Below are 16,383 nucleotides of genomic sequence, written 5' to 3'. Positions count from 1 at the left end.
CGAGGGAAAGCGAGCATTTAAGTCCTGCTCAGCTCCTTTTCACAGCGAAGGAACAAACTCACAGATTTGCTTGAGAAAAGACACCAGAAAAGAATAGTTTCCCTTCCTCGCCAGCTGTCCAGGCCGATGCGAAGCCCAGATGGCAAGAATGGATGACAGAGAAAAAGCTTCCAGAAGTTCTGGTTGCTGGAAAATAAGCGCAGGGATTTGTATCAGAGTTCTATGCACACGAATTTGAGTTGTAACATTTGAGAGACGTTCAAGAAAAATCAGCATCTTTTTTAGGTAGTGCTTTTTCAAATAGCATACTACTAGCTAAGGCTAGTTAAATGATTAATCCAGCCACATAATTACCAGACTTCCCAACTTTCCAAAACTCTCAACAGATCATTTATTATTGAAATTGTATAATCTAATTCATGAAAAATATTTTTTTTAATTCGCCATTTTTAGGTAGGAAAAATTACTGCTGACATTCTGCTAGCAAGATAAATAGTAGAAAACTCTTCCTCAAGCCATATGACCCTGCTGCAGTAAAAAGGGCACCTGACCAAGTGCAAGATACTGACCTCTCGTGGTTTTCAATGAAACCACTATGCTTTTCACTTGGTATAAGACTATTACAGCCTTTGGAATGAAAGAAGCGATGCTTGGAGATAAGAGACTTAATTTCCATGGATCCACATAACATATCCTCTCTTCGGATGGCAGCAGACGCTCCTACACATGTGCCAATTCTTCACCGTCCTTGGCTCTCTGGGAGTCTCATCACTAGATCATAGATCTTTTCCAGTAAGCCCAGACACAGCTTTAAGAACGAATGGGAAACATCTCAAACAAGTCCACTCCCAATGACTGGGTCTGCCTCCTAGGCTCACAGTGAGTTCCTTAGAGGTAAAAGCTTCCTTTTCTAAGTCCTTCACAGACAGTAGGACAGCATTCTAACACAGTGATGCCGACAGTTACATAACAAACACTAATGAGACCAGTTCAACTTTACCGGACAGTTTAATCCAACACCCTAGGAACTATTTTGATATTCCTTCCTAGACATTACATTGCATATTAATACTAATGTTCCCTTTGTGGACATCCATTAGTAACGATGGGTTTTACTACCACGTGTCATCCCTGCCTTCTACTAGCATGAACACAAAACATACTCACAGTAGGGTCTCAGGAATTATATCATAGCACCGGCTGAGCGAGAGGTGTTGGAGGTAGTTGAGTTGAAAGAATTCTGGAAAGCAGTCATTCTTTAGCATGATGCTGTCACTGCAACAGGAAGGAGACAGATTCAGAACCACCCAGAGACTGAGCACACCACCACTCGATGCCTGCACTAGACCCTGCCCCATCTCCAAACAACCCACATATTCCAAATTTTGATCTACAACAGTACCTTAAGTCGAGGCGGACGAGGTTGGGGCACCGTTTGATTAAGGTACAAAGATCTAGGAAAAACAAACGTGATGGTCACTGTCACGGCTAAAGAAGGAAGGAGGAAAGGGTGTTTGCTTCCGCTGCTGTTCTTCAACGAGGCACTGGAAGCTGGCAGCAAGGCGGTCAGAGCAGTTCTTCATGTAGAAAAGAGTTTCCTGCCGGGAAAGTCCAGGTGAGCACCTGGGAATTTACTGCAAACATTAGAGGAGCTGTGTGAAATCCCTGGGCAACAACGATTTATGTAGCAATAGTAACTGGCTGGAAAGAGAAAAGGAAATCCCAATCCATGATAGCCAGGGAAACAACAACAACAACAGCAAAACCAAATGCCAGGACATAGACTCAAATAATATTCTATCAAGATGGCTCTTCAACTTACTGAGCGGGAATCACGAACTATTTATCTTTTAAAAAAATGTTGTAGGGGGCTGGAGAGATGGCTCAGAGGTTAAGAGCATTGCCTGCTCTTCTAAAGGTCCTGAGTTCAATTCCCAGCAACCACATGGTGGCTCACAACCATCTGTAATGAGGCCTGGTGCCCTCTTCTGGCCTGCAGTCATACACACAGAATATTGTATACAAAATAAATAAATAAATATTAAAAAAATGTATCAAAACTAACAAATGAACTTCTAGCTCAAATTACAACCCAGTAAATTCCATATATGTTTAAGTTTTAAATGCTATTTTCAAGAAATTTGCAGAATCTTGGGTTAGTTAAGGAGTGTATAAACAAAGAAAAACCACATAATCTACAAAATACATCTTAAAATTCTACTATTTATGGGCCTGGAGAGATGGCTCAGAGGTTAAGAGCACTGGCTGCTCTTCCAGAGTTCCTGGGTTCAATTCCCAGCAACTACATGGTGGCTCACAACCATCTGTAATGAGATCTGGCGCCCTCTCCTGACAAGTGTATGTATAATAAATAAATTTAAAAAAATTCTACTATTTATACCAGACATGGCTGGGCACACCTGTAATCCCAGTACTAAGAAGGCAGAGGCTGAAGAATTGGTGCAAACTGTAGGCCACTCTGGTTTATACAGTAGTTCTAGGCCAGCTAGGGCTAGATAGTGACACCCTGCCCCAAAAATAAAAAAAAATTCTGCACGTTAGAGCATTCAGAAAAGTATCAGAAAATGGTGTGTATTCAACGTAAGTTATACAGATTAATAAGAGTCTTATGTAAGAAAAGGATAAACAATAAATTAAGATCATAAGCATGTATTTGTGAAACAGATAGGGAGCAAGAAATACTTAAGTAAATAGCTTCTTGGACTGGAGAGAGGCTCAGAGGAGGAGAAGCTCTCGCTGCAAGCCTGACAACCCAGGTTTGATCATCCCTGGAGCCCACAGGGTGGAAGAAGAAACTCCAGCAAGTTCTCTGACCGCCACACATTTGCCATGCCGCGGCATACTCCCCCAGAGCCTCCACTTTCCAAAATAAATAAATGGAAAATAAACGCCGGGAAATGCTTTGCATAAAAAAGAAAACAAAATACACACAGATACACAGTGCACTGTAATCTTAATCTAGTCAAAGCACACACACACACACAAACTCATATAAAAACAGAGAAAAGGAAACCAGCTTGAAGGAAACACTCCGGACTGTTAATTGCTGCTAGCAAGTACTGACATTATACACTTGGCAGAATTTGTAAGAGAGTGACATGAACCGAGCTACTTTGTCAGCAGAAAAAAATGATTTTAAATGTTATTTATTTAAACCTGACACACATTTAATGTCTGAATGCTTATTTTCACAGCTGCGCCCTATATTAGTTTTGTAGTTTCAAATGCTTTCTTTCTCAACATACTGATTTGGCTGTGTGATAGTCACACCAATCTATGTTTCAAACCGCCAGTGGCTGCCCTAAATCACCCCCTTTCCTCCACTCCTTCCTGCAACCCCAAAGACAGCAACTGAGGCGCAAACCTTGGGAATCACACTTGACCGCTTTACTCTCTTTTCACATCCAGCCTGTCACCAAATCCTATTGGGCCGGCTTCCTAAATGTGCCCAAATACGGCCCTTTCTTAGCACCGTAAATGCGCCCAAATACGGCCCTTTCTTAGCACCGTAAAAGCTACCACCCTAGTTTCCCACTGTCCTCCCCGCTTCATGCACCCCCCTCCCCAGCCTATTTTCAGCATGGCGCCAGCGTGTGAATCGCATAAAGCCAGACCATGTCACTGCTCCACCGCACATCACTGGTGTCTTCTGTGTTGGCGACCTCGCCTTTGCCACCAGCTCCCATATCAAAGGCCTTTATCTTTGCGGTCCTTCGTTCCCGAACGCTCTCCCACAAACCTGTGTGTATTTCTCTCTCGTCGAAATAAAAGATCCCCCTCTTTGATCACTGCGTCTAGTTCTAGAATTTTTTCCACAAACTCCTGTTTATCTCTCCCAGGATCACAGGGCCTCTCTGTGACCAGTCCTGCCACATTCCACCCATCCACCACTCTATTTTTCCTTCTTTAAAATTTAATTTTTCTCTTATGCAAGACATCCCAACTGCAGTTTTCCCTCCCCGACTTCCCCTCCCCCCCAGATCCATTCCTCCTCATATCTTCAACTCCATTCATACCATTTAGGAAGTCTGCTCACCACGGATCTGTTTGCCTCTGTGTATTTTTATATGGCCTTGATTTCTGAGAATAACCATATAATTCTATACTTAGAATTTAAAGTGTCAAAAGGGAAAATATGCCTGGAGCTGCATAGGGAGAGTGACAGGAAATGGAGCCATGGCTGCAGCTCTGGGCTCCGTCTCCGTATCTGAGGACGGTCCTTTGCGACGGTGGTTGTTCAAATAGGCGTCCTTACACAGGGACGGCCTTAAACCCCTCCCTGACCACCCATGAAGAACATTTCCATTTCCATTGGTCTGACAGATCTTACGTATTAAGCCCCAGAGAAGTAGTTTCCAAATACTACTGAAATGCTATGAAGCAGCCAAGATACCTGACTCATGTCTCTTTAAGCATACTAAAGACTTCAGTACGCAAATTACCCACACCTGGCGAGTCAGCAACACCCACGAGACACCACACAGGGTTGATTGGAGCACCTAAACTAATTTGGCTTTGTGCAGCCCGGATTGAATATTAGCCAGAGACTGAGCTATAAAGCCATTTAATAAAAAAATTTCCTCTTGTGACCACTTACGTGTGCAAATTAAGACTCTCAGTGTCTCACACACACAATACAAAGCTCAGCCAAGTCATTACCATGGCTGCTACCCACCCAACTTCAAATGCTTGTCTTCATCAACATTGTTTTTTAGACTGGATAAAAAAGTAGAAAATGTAAATATAAATTTATTAACTGAGGCATTTTCAATCTTAACTGCTGACATTTTGGGCCAGATGATGCCCGAGTTAATTTTTCTGTGCTCTCCAGCAGTAATGCTGGCATCTAATCACTAGATGGCAGTAGAACCCTTGCTCTGAGACGAAATGCCTTCCAGACTTTGGGAAGCTGTTCCTAGCTGAAAACAACTTTTCAAAGTCACCCTTTTGTGTCCCTGGGGTTTGACTCCAGGATCCCAACTGGATGCTCAGATCCAAGGACACTGAAGTCACTCTGCATCTCCTCCTGTCAGCTTACTTTTAGCACCACTATGGTTGATGAGTGTGTAGTTGTTACACTGAACTGAGGAGTGCCTTGTGCCCAGAACTTACATGTTTAATACAGATGCATTTGTTTCCCTGAATATATTTGGTCCATTAATGGTTCAATCTACTGTGTTTACCTATTTTTACATCAGGGTTCTGCAGAGTAATTTTGTTTATTCAAAGTAGTTCTGGTACTCGGGAGATGTAAGCGCTTGTCTGTAAGTCCACGGGCTTGAGTTTGCTCTGAGGCACTTTTGTGAACACTGGGTGGGAGAGCATTCACTTGTAACCTCAGAATGGGGCAGAAGTCACAGGAGGACCCTGTGGGCTTGTTTGTCAGTCAGTAGCAAAATAAGCGAGAGACCCTGCCTAAAATGACAAAATAGGAAGACTGGGAAGAACCAGAGTCTGGGTCCCAGCAACCACAAGGCAACTAAACTGTAACTCCAGTTCCAGGAGGTCTGCCACCCTTTCTGGCTTCTGCAGGCACTGCATACACGTGGGGGTACTATTAGGGTACTATTTGAAGGTGTGTTGCTTTTGTTTACTTTGCATGTGTTTAACTCCGTGAAGCTGTGTTACTTTGCTTGTCTGAAACACCTGATGGTGAGGCAGGAGAGAGAAACAGGCGGGGCTGGCAGGCAGCAAATAAACATGAGAAGGTGGGGCCTGAGAAAGGAGGAGGACTTTAGGGGTCACCTGGCTACAGAGCCAGACATAGGGAAAGAAGGAAAGAAAAGACGTACAGGAATAGAGAAGCACAAAAGCCCCAAGGCCACAGATAGATGGTTTAATTTAAGTTAAGAAAAGCTGGCAAGCTGGGCGGTGGTGGTGCACGCCTTTAATCCCAGCACTAGGGAGGCAGAGGCAGGCGGATCTCTGGGAGTTCGAGGCCAGCCTGGTCTACAAGAGCTAGTTCCGGGACAGGCACCAAAGCTACAGAGAAACCCTGTCTCGAAAAACCAAAAAAAAAAAAAAAGCTGGTAAGAAACAGGCCAAGGCTGGGCATTCATAACTAAGACTAAGCCTCCGTGTGTGACTTATTTGGGAGCTGGGTGGTGGGCCCCTCCCCAAAAAGCCTATTAAGAGTAGAGTAAACAAACTGACAACAGGGTACAGGCATGATGAATACAGGCAAACAACTATACATATAAAATAAAATAGAAAAATACGTAACTTTTTTTTTAAAGGTAGAGAAGTACTGATGAAATCACGCAGTGTTGACCTCTGATCTCCAAGTACACACACACACACACACACACACAAACACACACACACAAACACACACACACAAACACGCTACTTTAAAGGACTGTTTTGTCTAGATCCTGGACTCACAGCCTCAATCCAGCTCAGGAGCTATTTTCCCTCTACCTAACTCTTCCGAAGAACAATCCCTCTGCTGAAGACATACACAGCACGCACTCTGGATTAAGGAGACAATGAGGCTGCAGAAATGTCACAGGCGAGCCGTCAAGCAGCTCAGCGGCCCCGGCCTCGACGCTCTAACCTGTTTTCTGGAGGTTCTTTCGGTAGCCGCTGAGGTTGAGCTGGGTGATGGTGGCCGACAGATGTGCCACGGCGGCCTGCACATGCTTTTCAGTGAACTCGAAGCACCAGGAGAGATTCAGTTCATCCAGTCTGCATGACGGAAGGGCGACAGGGAAGGCATGAGGCCATCAGGAGGACGAGGGCGACAGAAGCAGCACACGCCAAAAATACACAACCAGGTTCTGTACCGCCTCATGCACAGACTACCCCGTGTCACTCAATGACAACTGCATTCTCTCCTCTAAACACCTGTGCCTGCCACTTACCCAGCGGCAGCGGGGAGGCCCGAGCAAACACTGCCTCCTTCTGGGGATGCAGGTTGAAAACTATAGCTTGTATGTGTCTTGAACCAGATCTAGATTCTTGTCAAAACAGCACTCGGCAGCTACCAACTCAAATGTTTTATAAAATCCTTGGACTGACTACTAATGAAAAAGACTGAGATGCTACACAAATCCAATGCATCCGATTCTCCCTACGAGGAGAGCCAGTGAGCTTCCGAGACAACGCTCCCTCCTTCTGCCTGCATCTCTGCTGACTGACTGAACGCAGTGCTGCATGCTTTGTCTGCCTCTGATCCAGGGCCATTTCCCTTTGAGAGAACACTAAGGAGACATACAGATAACACAAAGAGCATCTACATTATAGGCATTGTGTATTCTCTATGCCACGTCTCCTCTCACTTAGCAGTACATATCACCCATATTCAATATGGCTTGGTCAGATATAAATCAACCACACTGTGATAAACACATCTCTCTACTTCCCTTTAACAGCAGCAAAGAAGGGATCACTACCCAAGTGTCCTTCCTTGACAAACACGCTTTGAGTTCAGCCTGAACATTTTCGCACCAGACGCTACATTGCCCAGGCCGAGACCATGGCAGCCCTCAAAAGCACATCCAGATACCCAGATGCAAAGGGTCACTGTATCTGCTACAGGGCAGACTGTTCCTACCTGCAGCACCTGCTCAGCAGAGTCGCCACGGCAGATTCGGAAAACCCAGAGCACCCGCAGAGGTTTAGCCGCACCAGGTTTTCATTCTGGGCAAGAGTGCTAGGGAAGAGAAAATGCCAGAGGAATGAATAGCATCAGTGGTGAGTCCTTGTGTGTGTGTGTGCTGTGGTAGGGAGGAGGAGGGCGAATATAATAATTTAGCACATATGCTTGTGAGTCAGAAGTGAGCTTAAAAATCTATATTTCACCATCTCTTGTTACAGCAGAGTGATCTGCTTCCATTATTCATATGCAAATTGGCAACTGTGGCAAACTGGCAGGGTTAGAAACAAGGTTGAGCTGCACTCGGGAGGCAGAGGCAGGCGGATCTCTGTGAGTCCGAGGCCAGCTTGGTCTACAAGAGCTAGTTCCAGAACAGGCTCCAAAGCTAGAGAAACCCTGTCTTGAAAAAAAAAAAGGAAGCAAGGGTTGAATGACATAATATACCGAAGGACTTGCAAAGTGTTTGCGGTGTAAATGCACAAGGAACACCAATAAATGTATCTTTTATTGCCTTCCCTCTATTAGGGAACCTGGGGATGAATAGCCAGTTGTTTTGGAGTTAAGTCTTGGCCTGGTACTGAATAACTGTGAACGTGGACAAGCCAGCCAGCCTCTCTGTGGCTCAGCTTTCACAGACAGGAGCAAGGGCAAGAGGGCAAGAGCTTACCGCAGGTGCTGGCTCTCAGTCTTACTTTTAACTTAGGATCTACTAAGTTAAAATTTTTGCTACATATTTGCTATCAGTCTTGTTCCATGCGACCATGGACCTAACCTGTTCCAGCGACCTAACCTGTCTGTCCAACTAACCCCATGTGGTCCCTAGCAAACTAATCAAATACATTTCAGTTTGACACGGCCCTTCTGTTTTCAGACACATGATGCACTCTGTTTCAAGGCCTCTTTGCAAACTCCGTCTCCACAGAAGGCCATTACATGTCTCCACGCTTCTCCTCATCTCCCGGACTGCTGTGCTCAGGCAACTACCAGCTACTTAGGAGTCAGAACAACAGCAGCTTTCCCGAGGCTGCTTCCGATGTCCGATCACTTCTGAGATCTCCTACTGGAATGTCTTAATCGCCAGCCTACAAGTCATTCCTCCGACGGAGAAGGCTGTCCTCCTTAAATTCAACTGGGCCTTTCTGTGTGTGGCCACATAACCACCAGTGCATTTAGTGAACACTCTGCACTCTAATTATCCGTCTCCCAGACCACATGCTGTCCGCCTTTGTCTATCACACCTAGAATGGGGTCTGGCTTATGATCAGTATTCAAACTTCTGTCGTCTTGAAGACTCTGGACAGTTCTGGATATTTGGTATGTCCCTCTGGACAGGTATGTATAAGGACACTGTAGTCACATACAAGAAACACTGCAACCATCTGTGAAATACTTCAGGTGCCACTCACTTGACGATGGGATCCGAAAGCTGCAAGCCTTCCAGGCTTAGATTCTGCAACTTGGAGCACTCGGACAGGATCCCATGGAGGTTTGACACATTTATGACTGAGTTCGACAAGTCCATGTGCTGCACACGAAAAGAGCTGAATATGGAGGAGAGAAAAGAGGCCCCGTCAGGCGGTTCACACGAGTACAGTCAGCTCCGACCTGACCCTTCCTGCCCCCGCATGAGCGATCACAAATCAGACTAAACACTCACTTTAAATACCAAATAAAGATCTGGTCATAAAACAAATTGCTTCTAGCTAATTCCCGTCCTCATTCTTATTTTTATAATCCAAGATTTGCCAAGTGTAGATGTTGCTGCCAACATGCTCCCAGTAAGAAAATTAATAGGCAGGTGTCACAGGAATGAGCTGGGTAGGCGTGCCCAGGGAGTGGGGGGAGCCTATGATGACTTCTGGCACTGGTAGGGGCTGAGTGGGTGAGCAACAGTGTTTACTAAGACAGGGAGGACAGTGGAAGAACCAGTTTTAATTGCAGGCCATGTTTACACTTAGATATGCTAATACTGAAGTAGTCAGAAGTTCAGGGGTGGAAGCTTTTAGGTACTGAGAACTAAGAACTGAGAAGAGGAACAGAAGAGCTGGAGAATCCTGAGCATAAATGTGGGCTTGTCTGAGAACAGCACGTGGAGGAGAAGACGGACAAACCCTAGCAGGAACACAAAAACAGGTTACGGAAGAACAGCAGTTGGGGTAAATAAATAAAAGTCGTGGGGAGAGGAATGGAAAGAAGGGGAAGGTACTAGAATGGAGACATGTTCTACTGTCTTTAGCTTGCTTTTCTCTTCCGTATCTAGCTATTCTTCTTGGGCATCAGATAGCACGAAACCTTAGTATTCCATAATTTGCAATACCAGAGAAGTATTTTTTCAAAACAGTCTACAAAACAAAAAAGAAGGCATTCTTTTCAGGGTGCAAACCTGTCTGTGATAGGACAGAAAGCTCACGACACAAGCATGAAAATACTCCCCCTCACTTTCTTATGGATGGGCAGTGTGGACAGAAGTAGCAGGTTCGCATTCTCTGATGTGGCCCTGGTACACCTCTGGCCCTTGGGAGAGAGGCCCTGCCTGCTGGGCCCTCGTGCTGGGTGGCTAACGAGCACTGTTTTCCTTTGGGAAAATGGGATGAACCCAGGGTCTCGTATGTGCTAGGCAAGTACTCTAACACTGAGCCACAGGCTCAGACGTCCCTTTACAAACATCTCTGACCCTGGGGAAAGCCCACCAGTAGCTCTTAAACCCGTGCCACGCTTCAAGCTAGAGACCACATGGCACAATATGTAACTGGCAGCTCACAAGACAAACAACCCCTCACAGGCTGAAGACCCAAACAAGAAAAAAGGGTGCGTGAGCTGTTTTCACCCCAACATTCAGTCATTTCTTTTACCTGAAACTTTCACCCAATGGTTGTTCCATAAACGACCGTGGGCAGCGGAAGGCGATCACCCCTCGAGAAAGCAAGCGGACAGTCACATCCGGGTGAAGGTTTTTACCTGCGAGGTCGAGGGATTGCCAGAGAGACTCATCGAGCCTAAAACGGGAAGGTGCTTCATTTGGTAAATTGGCTACAGTGAATTCTGGGGACCCTGGGGACCCATTAAAGTCGCTACGAACACAGACGCATGGCCTACCGAATCTCCTTAAGGCAAATCTGAAGAGCTTTTGCTTCCAAACTGACAATGAAATACTGAACATTTCTTGATTACAGTATCAATAAGCTTCCTTTTTGTATTTTCTCTTTCTGTATTTTCAATCTAGATTATCACATGCTAGAATGACAAATAACCTAGAACCGGCGAACAAAATACCATCATTAAGTGTAACGTTTAAAAATCATCTAAAAGCCGGGCGGTGGTGGCGCACGCCTTTAATCCCAGCACTCGGGAGGCAGAGGCAGGCGGATCTCTGGGAGTTCGAGGCCAGCCTGGTCTATAAAGGGAGTTCCAGGACAGGCTCCAAAGCTACAGAGAAACCCTGTCTCGAAAAACCAAAAAAAAAAAAAAAAAAATCTAAAAATAAACTTCCCAAACAGTCCTTCCTGTTCTCCACTGTTACGTGTTGATGGGTTGCCACGGTTACCAAGGTCCATGAAAATATAAATGAAGGAAGAAAAGTCGGAATTATTTTATGAGACACATCGATCACACAGGCAGGAACAAGTCACAGATTGGCTCTGGTCCATATTCATGTGGATGAGTGTGCTTGTACACATTTATATTAACGTTAAAGGAAAGAGGTAAACACATTAGATGTAGTTTCTATCATAAAAGGGAGGTTCCAAAACTGGACTGAGCTCCACTTAGTGTTTCTTCTTAAAGTCTTATTTTATTTTTATTAATGTGTATATGTCGGTGTAAGCAAATGCTGTGTGTGTGTGTGTGTGTAGGTAGGTGCCCTCCGAGGCCAGCTGGAACTACCTGCATTTGTGAACTGCTGGAAGTGGGTGCTGAGCAATGAACTCTGGTCCACTGGGGGGGAGGGGCAACAAGGCCTCTTAACCACCGAGCCATCTCTTTAGCCCCTACAGTAAGAGCTTTACTAGCCACAGCTGAACTTAATTGAGAAAGTTGGAGAAAGCATGAAGTGCAAGCAAATGAGAGACCATTCTGTTTTATTTTGTTTTTCGAGACAGGGTATCTCTGTAGCTTTGGAACCTGTCCTGGAACTAGCTTTCGTATACCAGGCTGGCCTCGAACTCACAGAGATCCGCCTGCCTCTGCTTCCCAAGTGCTGGGATTAAAGGCATACGCCACCACCGCCCGGCTATGAGAGACCATTTTAAAAGCCTTAGTGCACTGGAACTCTCTCTTTTAGACATATTGGAAATAAACACTCCACTGGCCAGTTCTAAAAGAATTTTGCTACAAAAAAATCTGCTAGTAATATGATTTGACAGACTAGCCGGGCGGTGGTGGCACATGCCTTTAATCCCAGCACACGGGGGACAGAGGCAGGCGGATCTCTGTGAGTTTGAGGCCAGCCTGGTCTACAAGAGCTAGTTCCAGGACAAGCTCCAAAGCTACAGAGAAACCCTGTCTGGGAATGCGGAGGAGGAAGAGTAGACTATAAATACGATATCCTTAGAAGGTGGCATGCTTTGTATCTTTTTCTTGTTCACTCTGAGAGCAGAACATTCTTGATCATCTCAGATCTCAATGTCTCTCCTTTCAAAGAGGTAAACAACAGCTGGTTTAGTCTAGAACCCAGGAAAAGTCTTGAAGCATTCACCTTGCCCCAGATAACACAGCACTGACGTGGAAAGGGAAAATGAACTCAGCAGCCATCCCAATCCTAAGCCAAATGTAACTGGTAATGGTGAAGGCTGGGGAGCTAACAAGTCTTATTTTAAAGTTCACTTCACAAAGTACTGTTCTTGACCCTGAAGTTTCTTCAAGTCATAAACTAGAGTAATATAAAATTGTCATTTCATGGGCGGTGGTGGCGCACGCCTTTAATCCCAGCACTTGGGAGGCAGAGGCAAGCAGATCTCTGTGAGTTCGAGACCAGCCTGGTCTACAAGAGCTAGTTCCAGGACAGGCTCCAAAACCACAGAGAAACCCTGTCTTAAAAAAACCAAAACCAAAAAAACAAAAACAAAAACAAATAAACAACAACAACAACAACAACAAAATTGTCATTTCAACCCGTGCGGAAGATTAAATTGCTATGTCGGTTATTATTCTAGCATAACAGAGATGGTTACTGAACCAAAGGGAAGATGGACGTCAACAGCACTGGGCGGACACACAGATAAACAAGTCTTAGGAGCTAATGTACTACCTGAGGACTGGTAATATTGTCCTGGACTTGGGAACTTTTGCTAAAGAGTGTTATTTTAGGTGCTTTAGCCACACCCGTGGAAAAAGAACTAAGTAAGATGACGGGTATGGTAATTGGCTTGAGGAGAGTAGCTATTTAGGGACCCACACCTACAGCAAACCATACTGATTGCATACCTTAAATATGTACACGTTTGTATAAAGGTTAATAGATTTGTTTGCATGGTGTGAACAAATGCATATCTGGTGGGGGAAAAAAGTCCTTTGGTGGGGATGGTGAAATGTAGCCACTACCGTGCGAACTTTTTCATCCCTAAGAAAACTGCCTAGGCTTGGGCCTGGAGGGGTGTATGTAGCTCAGATAAAAGCCCGTGCCTCACACGTCTGAGGCAGTGGGTATAATCCCAGCACACCAGAGAACAACAAAAAGAACAAACAGCCCGCATATCATCTCTGTCCCTGCCTTCTTGGTTCACTCCCCTTGACCACAAATTTAAATATAGCCAAGAACCACCTAAGACTACCACAGATAGCACTTGTGCCGAGTCAGGCAATATACTGGCACTTTTCACTTTATCCGTTATGACTATCCCATGATGAAGGTGCAGCTGTGGCCATCTGACATGCAGGGTAGCCAGAAATGTGTTCAGATCATGTGGAACATGTAAATAAGGCTGGGTTCACACTCTGCCCAAGCTCAGAGGCTGTACCCCTACCCCGAGCTACCAGTCTGGTCCCCTGTACTGGGCTGTCTTGCCACCCTCCAGAACACCCCCAATCTTAGCACGCCACCTGGCCCAAGCAGGTGTATACTTTGCAAACAAGGGCAGAGCTGAACATAGGCCAGGAATGGAGCAATAGATTTACAGGAGACTCCTCCCTCCGACAGGGAAAGGAGGAAACAGACTTCTAACTATAACAAAAAGGTGTTTAGTTGGCTTGGGGCAGCTATGCTCTTCCCCTGCATATATGTCCCAAAGGGTGAGAAATACTCACGAGAGGCGGTACCACCTCTTGCAGACTCCAGAGACTCTCAGCAGCTCAGGGAGGCACAGGCAGGAGAAGATCCCAAGAAGCAGCTCATCTGGAAGGGAGTCCCAGGAAACACCTGCATGGAGGCAAAAACAGGGTTTCTGTCACTGAATTCTTCCTTGTCCAAGTCACGGGGCCTCTCCAAGCATTTGTCAGCCACATGCCACTTAGCTTTAAAGGGCATTTCAGCCAAACTCTTCATCCTCATATTTATTCTTCTATACCATGCACTGACTTACACACTGTGGTGATTTCAATGAATTCCACCCCCCCCCCACCCCCCCCCACCCCCCGTCTTTTGTGTTTTCGAGACAAGGTTTCTTCGTGTAAGCATGATTGTCTTGGAACTAGAAGAACTAGAACAGTAAACCAGGCTGGCCTTGAACTCAGAGATCCTGCCCCGAGCACTGGGATTAAAGGTGTTGCCAAATTCCCAGTTGGCGATGCTGTTTGGGCAGGTTTCGGAGGTGTGACTTTCCTGGAGGAAGAAGTATGTCACTTGGGTGGGCTTTGAGCTTCAAAGTCTCATGCCACTCCCAGTTCGCTTTCTCAGCTTCCTGCTTGTGATTCAAGATGTGAGCTCCCAGCCTGTTCTGCTGCCAGGACTCCCTGGCACCATGGACTCTAGCTCTCTGGAAGCGTAAGCCCAGATGAACTCTTTCTTCTGTACGTTGTCATGGTGTTTATCACAGAAACAGAAACACAATAAAGACACACAGCCTGCTATGAGCATCCCACCTTCTCAGCAGTCAGACTTGAGAAACAAGAATATTTTTCCCTTTGTTATTCCCCTGGGCACTAGTTAGTCAAACACTGGCAGGGGCAGCTTGATTAATCCTGGCACAGAGCAGATCCCCAGCCAACCAACACACTGTAAGCTTGAAGCTACGAGGTGGTCCTGTGATCTGGACTTACACGTAAGTTCTTGGAGAACAGAAAGCACATCCCAGTTCATGTACCTAAAAAGGCAATTTTGGAAAGATGCTTTTCTTTTTCTTTTGAAGACAGGATTTCTTTGTATAGCCATGATTGACCAGGAACTAGATCTGTACACCAGGCTGGCCTTCAACTTAGAGTGCTGGGATTAAAGGTGTATGCCAATACCACCCGGTTCTTATTTAATTCACAAATATTTCAAGATTCTCCGCTACCTACGATGCCAAGTATCACTTCAGGTGCTAAGGGAAGATCAGCAGACAAAATACCTTCAGGAAGCAAGTGCATTATGGAGGGAAAAGGACAATTACACGCAAAACAAGTACATTATGTAACACATTGAAAAAGATTCCAGCTACGAAGAAAAATTCAGCCAGGTAGTGAAACTTAGGCACAGCCATTAGGTTTGAACACAGTGTCGGGGGAGGGTGTTCCTGGGGCCAGTGATCACTGAGTCAGGATGGATCCAAGTGGGAAGTGGGCCCAGTCCCTCTGTTCCAGACCGGAAACAGGCGTGTTTGTGCTGAAGAACATTGTGAAAGATAGAAAATAATGAGGAGCAGGGGGTGGGGGAGCTATGAAGACCGTGGCTTTGATTTAACAAGGAACTACAAAATGATTGTGAGCCCAGGCTTGCCAGAAGTTCATTTAAGTTCTGGAAAGATCACCGTGGCTGTGTGACAACAGACTGGAGTGGGAGAAAGGTCAGCGCAGCTTTTCTCAGCAGTTCCTCTACAATCCTACCTCCAGTTGATCTAATTCAGGTATCCTCCTGTCCCCAAAGCTGAAAAGAAACCTGTATTCGCGGGATCTGCAGTTTATAGAGCATATCCACCAACCAGGCACTGTGAACACTGGAAGGGGCCTCAGGGGAGAAGGGCGCTGAGGAGGGTGGCGCATGTGACAGTCTTCCTGGACTGTCGTCTTTCAATTGCACCCTTTCAACAGAGCCAGACACTCAGCTTGTGTCCACATTGCTGAGCGCAAGGCTCGACCTTTTCCTGCGAGGCCTCAGCTCATTCTTTCATCCGCTGCTTATTTGGAAATGTCTTCCAGCCACTAGAACCTACTGGAATTCTTAGGATTCGTCATTTGGGGTTGCATTTGGATGCTATTCATTTAAAATAAAATTGCTGCTAAGGGCCCCTCCTATGGGAAGCCTCATGATCAATGACGGTCGCTTATGTACATGATTTCATTATCCACTCATCTGTTCAGGCCCCACTTGTCCACAAGATCTTGCAAAGAAAAAACTGATTTTTGCATACTAAAAAGAAAAATTTGATCTTTTATTCACTGAGCACGAATCCCATGGTTTGTTCCAGGGATACAAAGAGAGCCTAATTGCAGTCCCAATCCTTACTCTATTAAGAATTTGAGACAGACAAAGGATCATGCTTTCAAGGATCATACTTAGCTACAGGAAGGCCTAGAAGTCTAGGCAGCACCTGGGGCAGAAGAGTGGTCAGGGAAGTTTTCTGGGAAGTAGTGGCTCCTCGTTGCTCAATCAAGGCCTGTCACTGTCCCTCTTCTTTGTTGTTTATCCATTTTCG

The 16,383-nt window shown here is 45.5% G+C and overlaps 1 protein-coding gene across 3 annotated transcripts in view; it reads right to left on the bottom strand.

Annotated features, from left to right (window-relative positions):
- Skp2 (S-phase kinase associated protein 2) overlaps positions 1 to 16,383 on the bottom strand; it is a 29,375-nt gene that overhangs the window by 4,431 nt on the left and 8,561 nt on the right. For 2 of the 3 annotated variants that reach the window (XM_041631356.1, XM_041631357.1), the window contains exons 3-9: positions 13,859 to 13,970; positions 10,471 to 10,614; positions 9,025 to 9,159; positions 7,577 to 7,675; positions 6,578 to 6,708; positions 1,403 to 1,454; positions 1,168 to 1,275 (exon numbers count right to left, since the gene is read on the bottom strand). In XM_041631356.1, coding sequence (XP_041487290.1) covers positions 1,168 to 1,275; positions 1,403 to 1,454; positions 6,578 to 6,708; positions 7,577 to 7,675; positions 9,025 to 9,159; positions 10,471 to 10,614; positions 13,859 to 13,970 — 781 coding nt within the window. Of the gene's footprint in view, positions 1 to 644; positions 809 to 1,167; positions 1,276 to 1,402; positions 1,455 to 6,577; positions 6,709 to 7,576; positions 7,676 to 9,024; positions 9,160 to 10,470; positions 10,615 to 13,858; positions 13,971 to 16,383 lie in introns of those variants that run through there. The other variant, XM_041631358.1, reaches the window with a different exon arrangement.

This window comes from Microtus oregoni, unplaced genomic scaffold (genome assembly GCF_018167655.1).
Source record: "Microtus oregoni isolate MIOR12 unplaced genomic scaffold, Mior012 000036F_ref0000092, whole genome shotgun sequence".
Classification (NCBI taxonomy): Eukaryota; Metazoa; Chordata; class Mammalia; order Rodentia; family Cricetidae; genus Microtus; species Microtus oregoni.
This window is presented reverse-complemented; position numbering and strand designations above follow the sequence as displayed.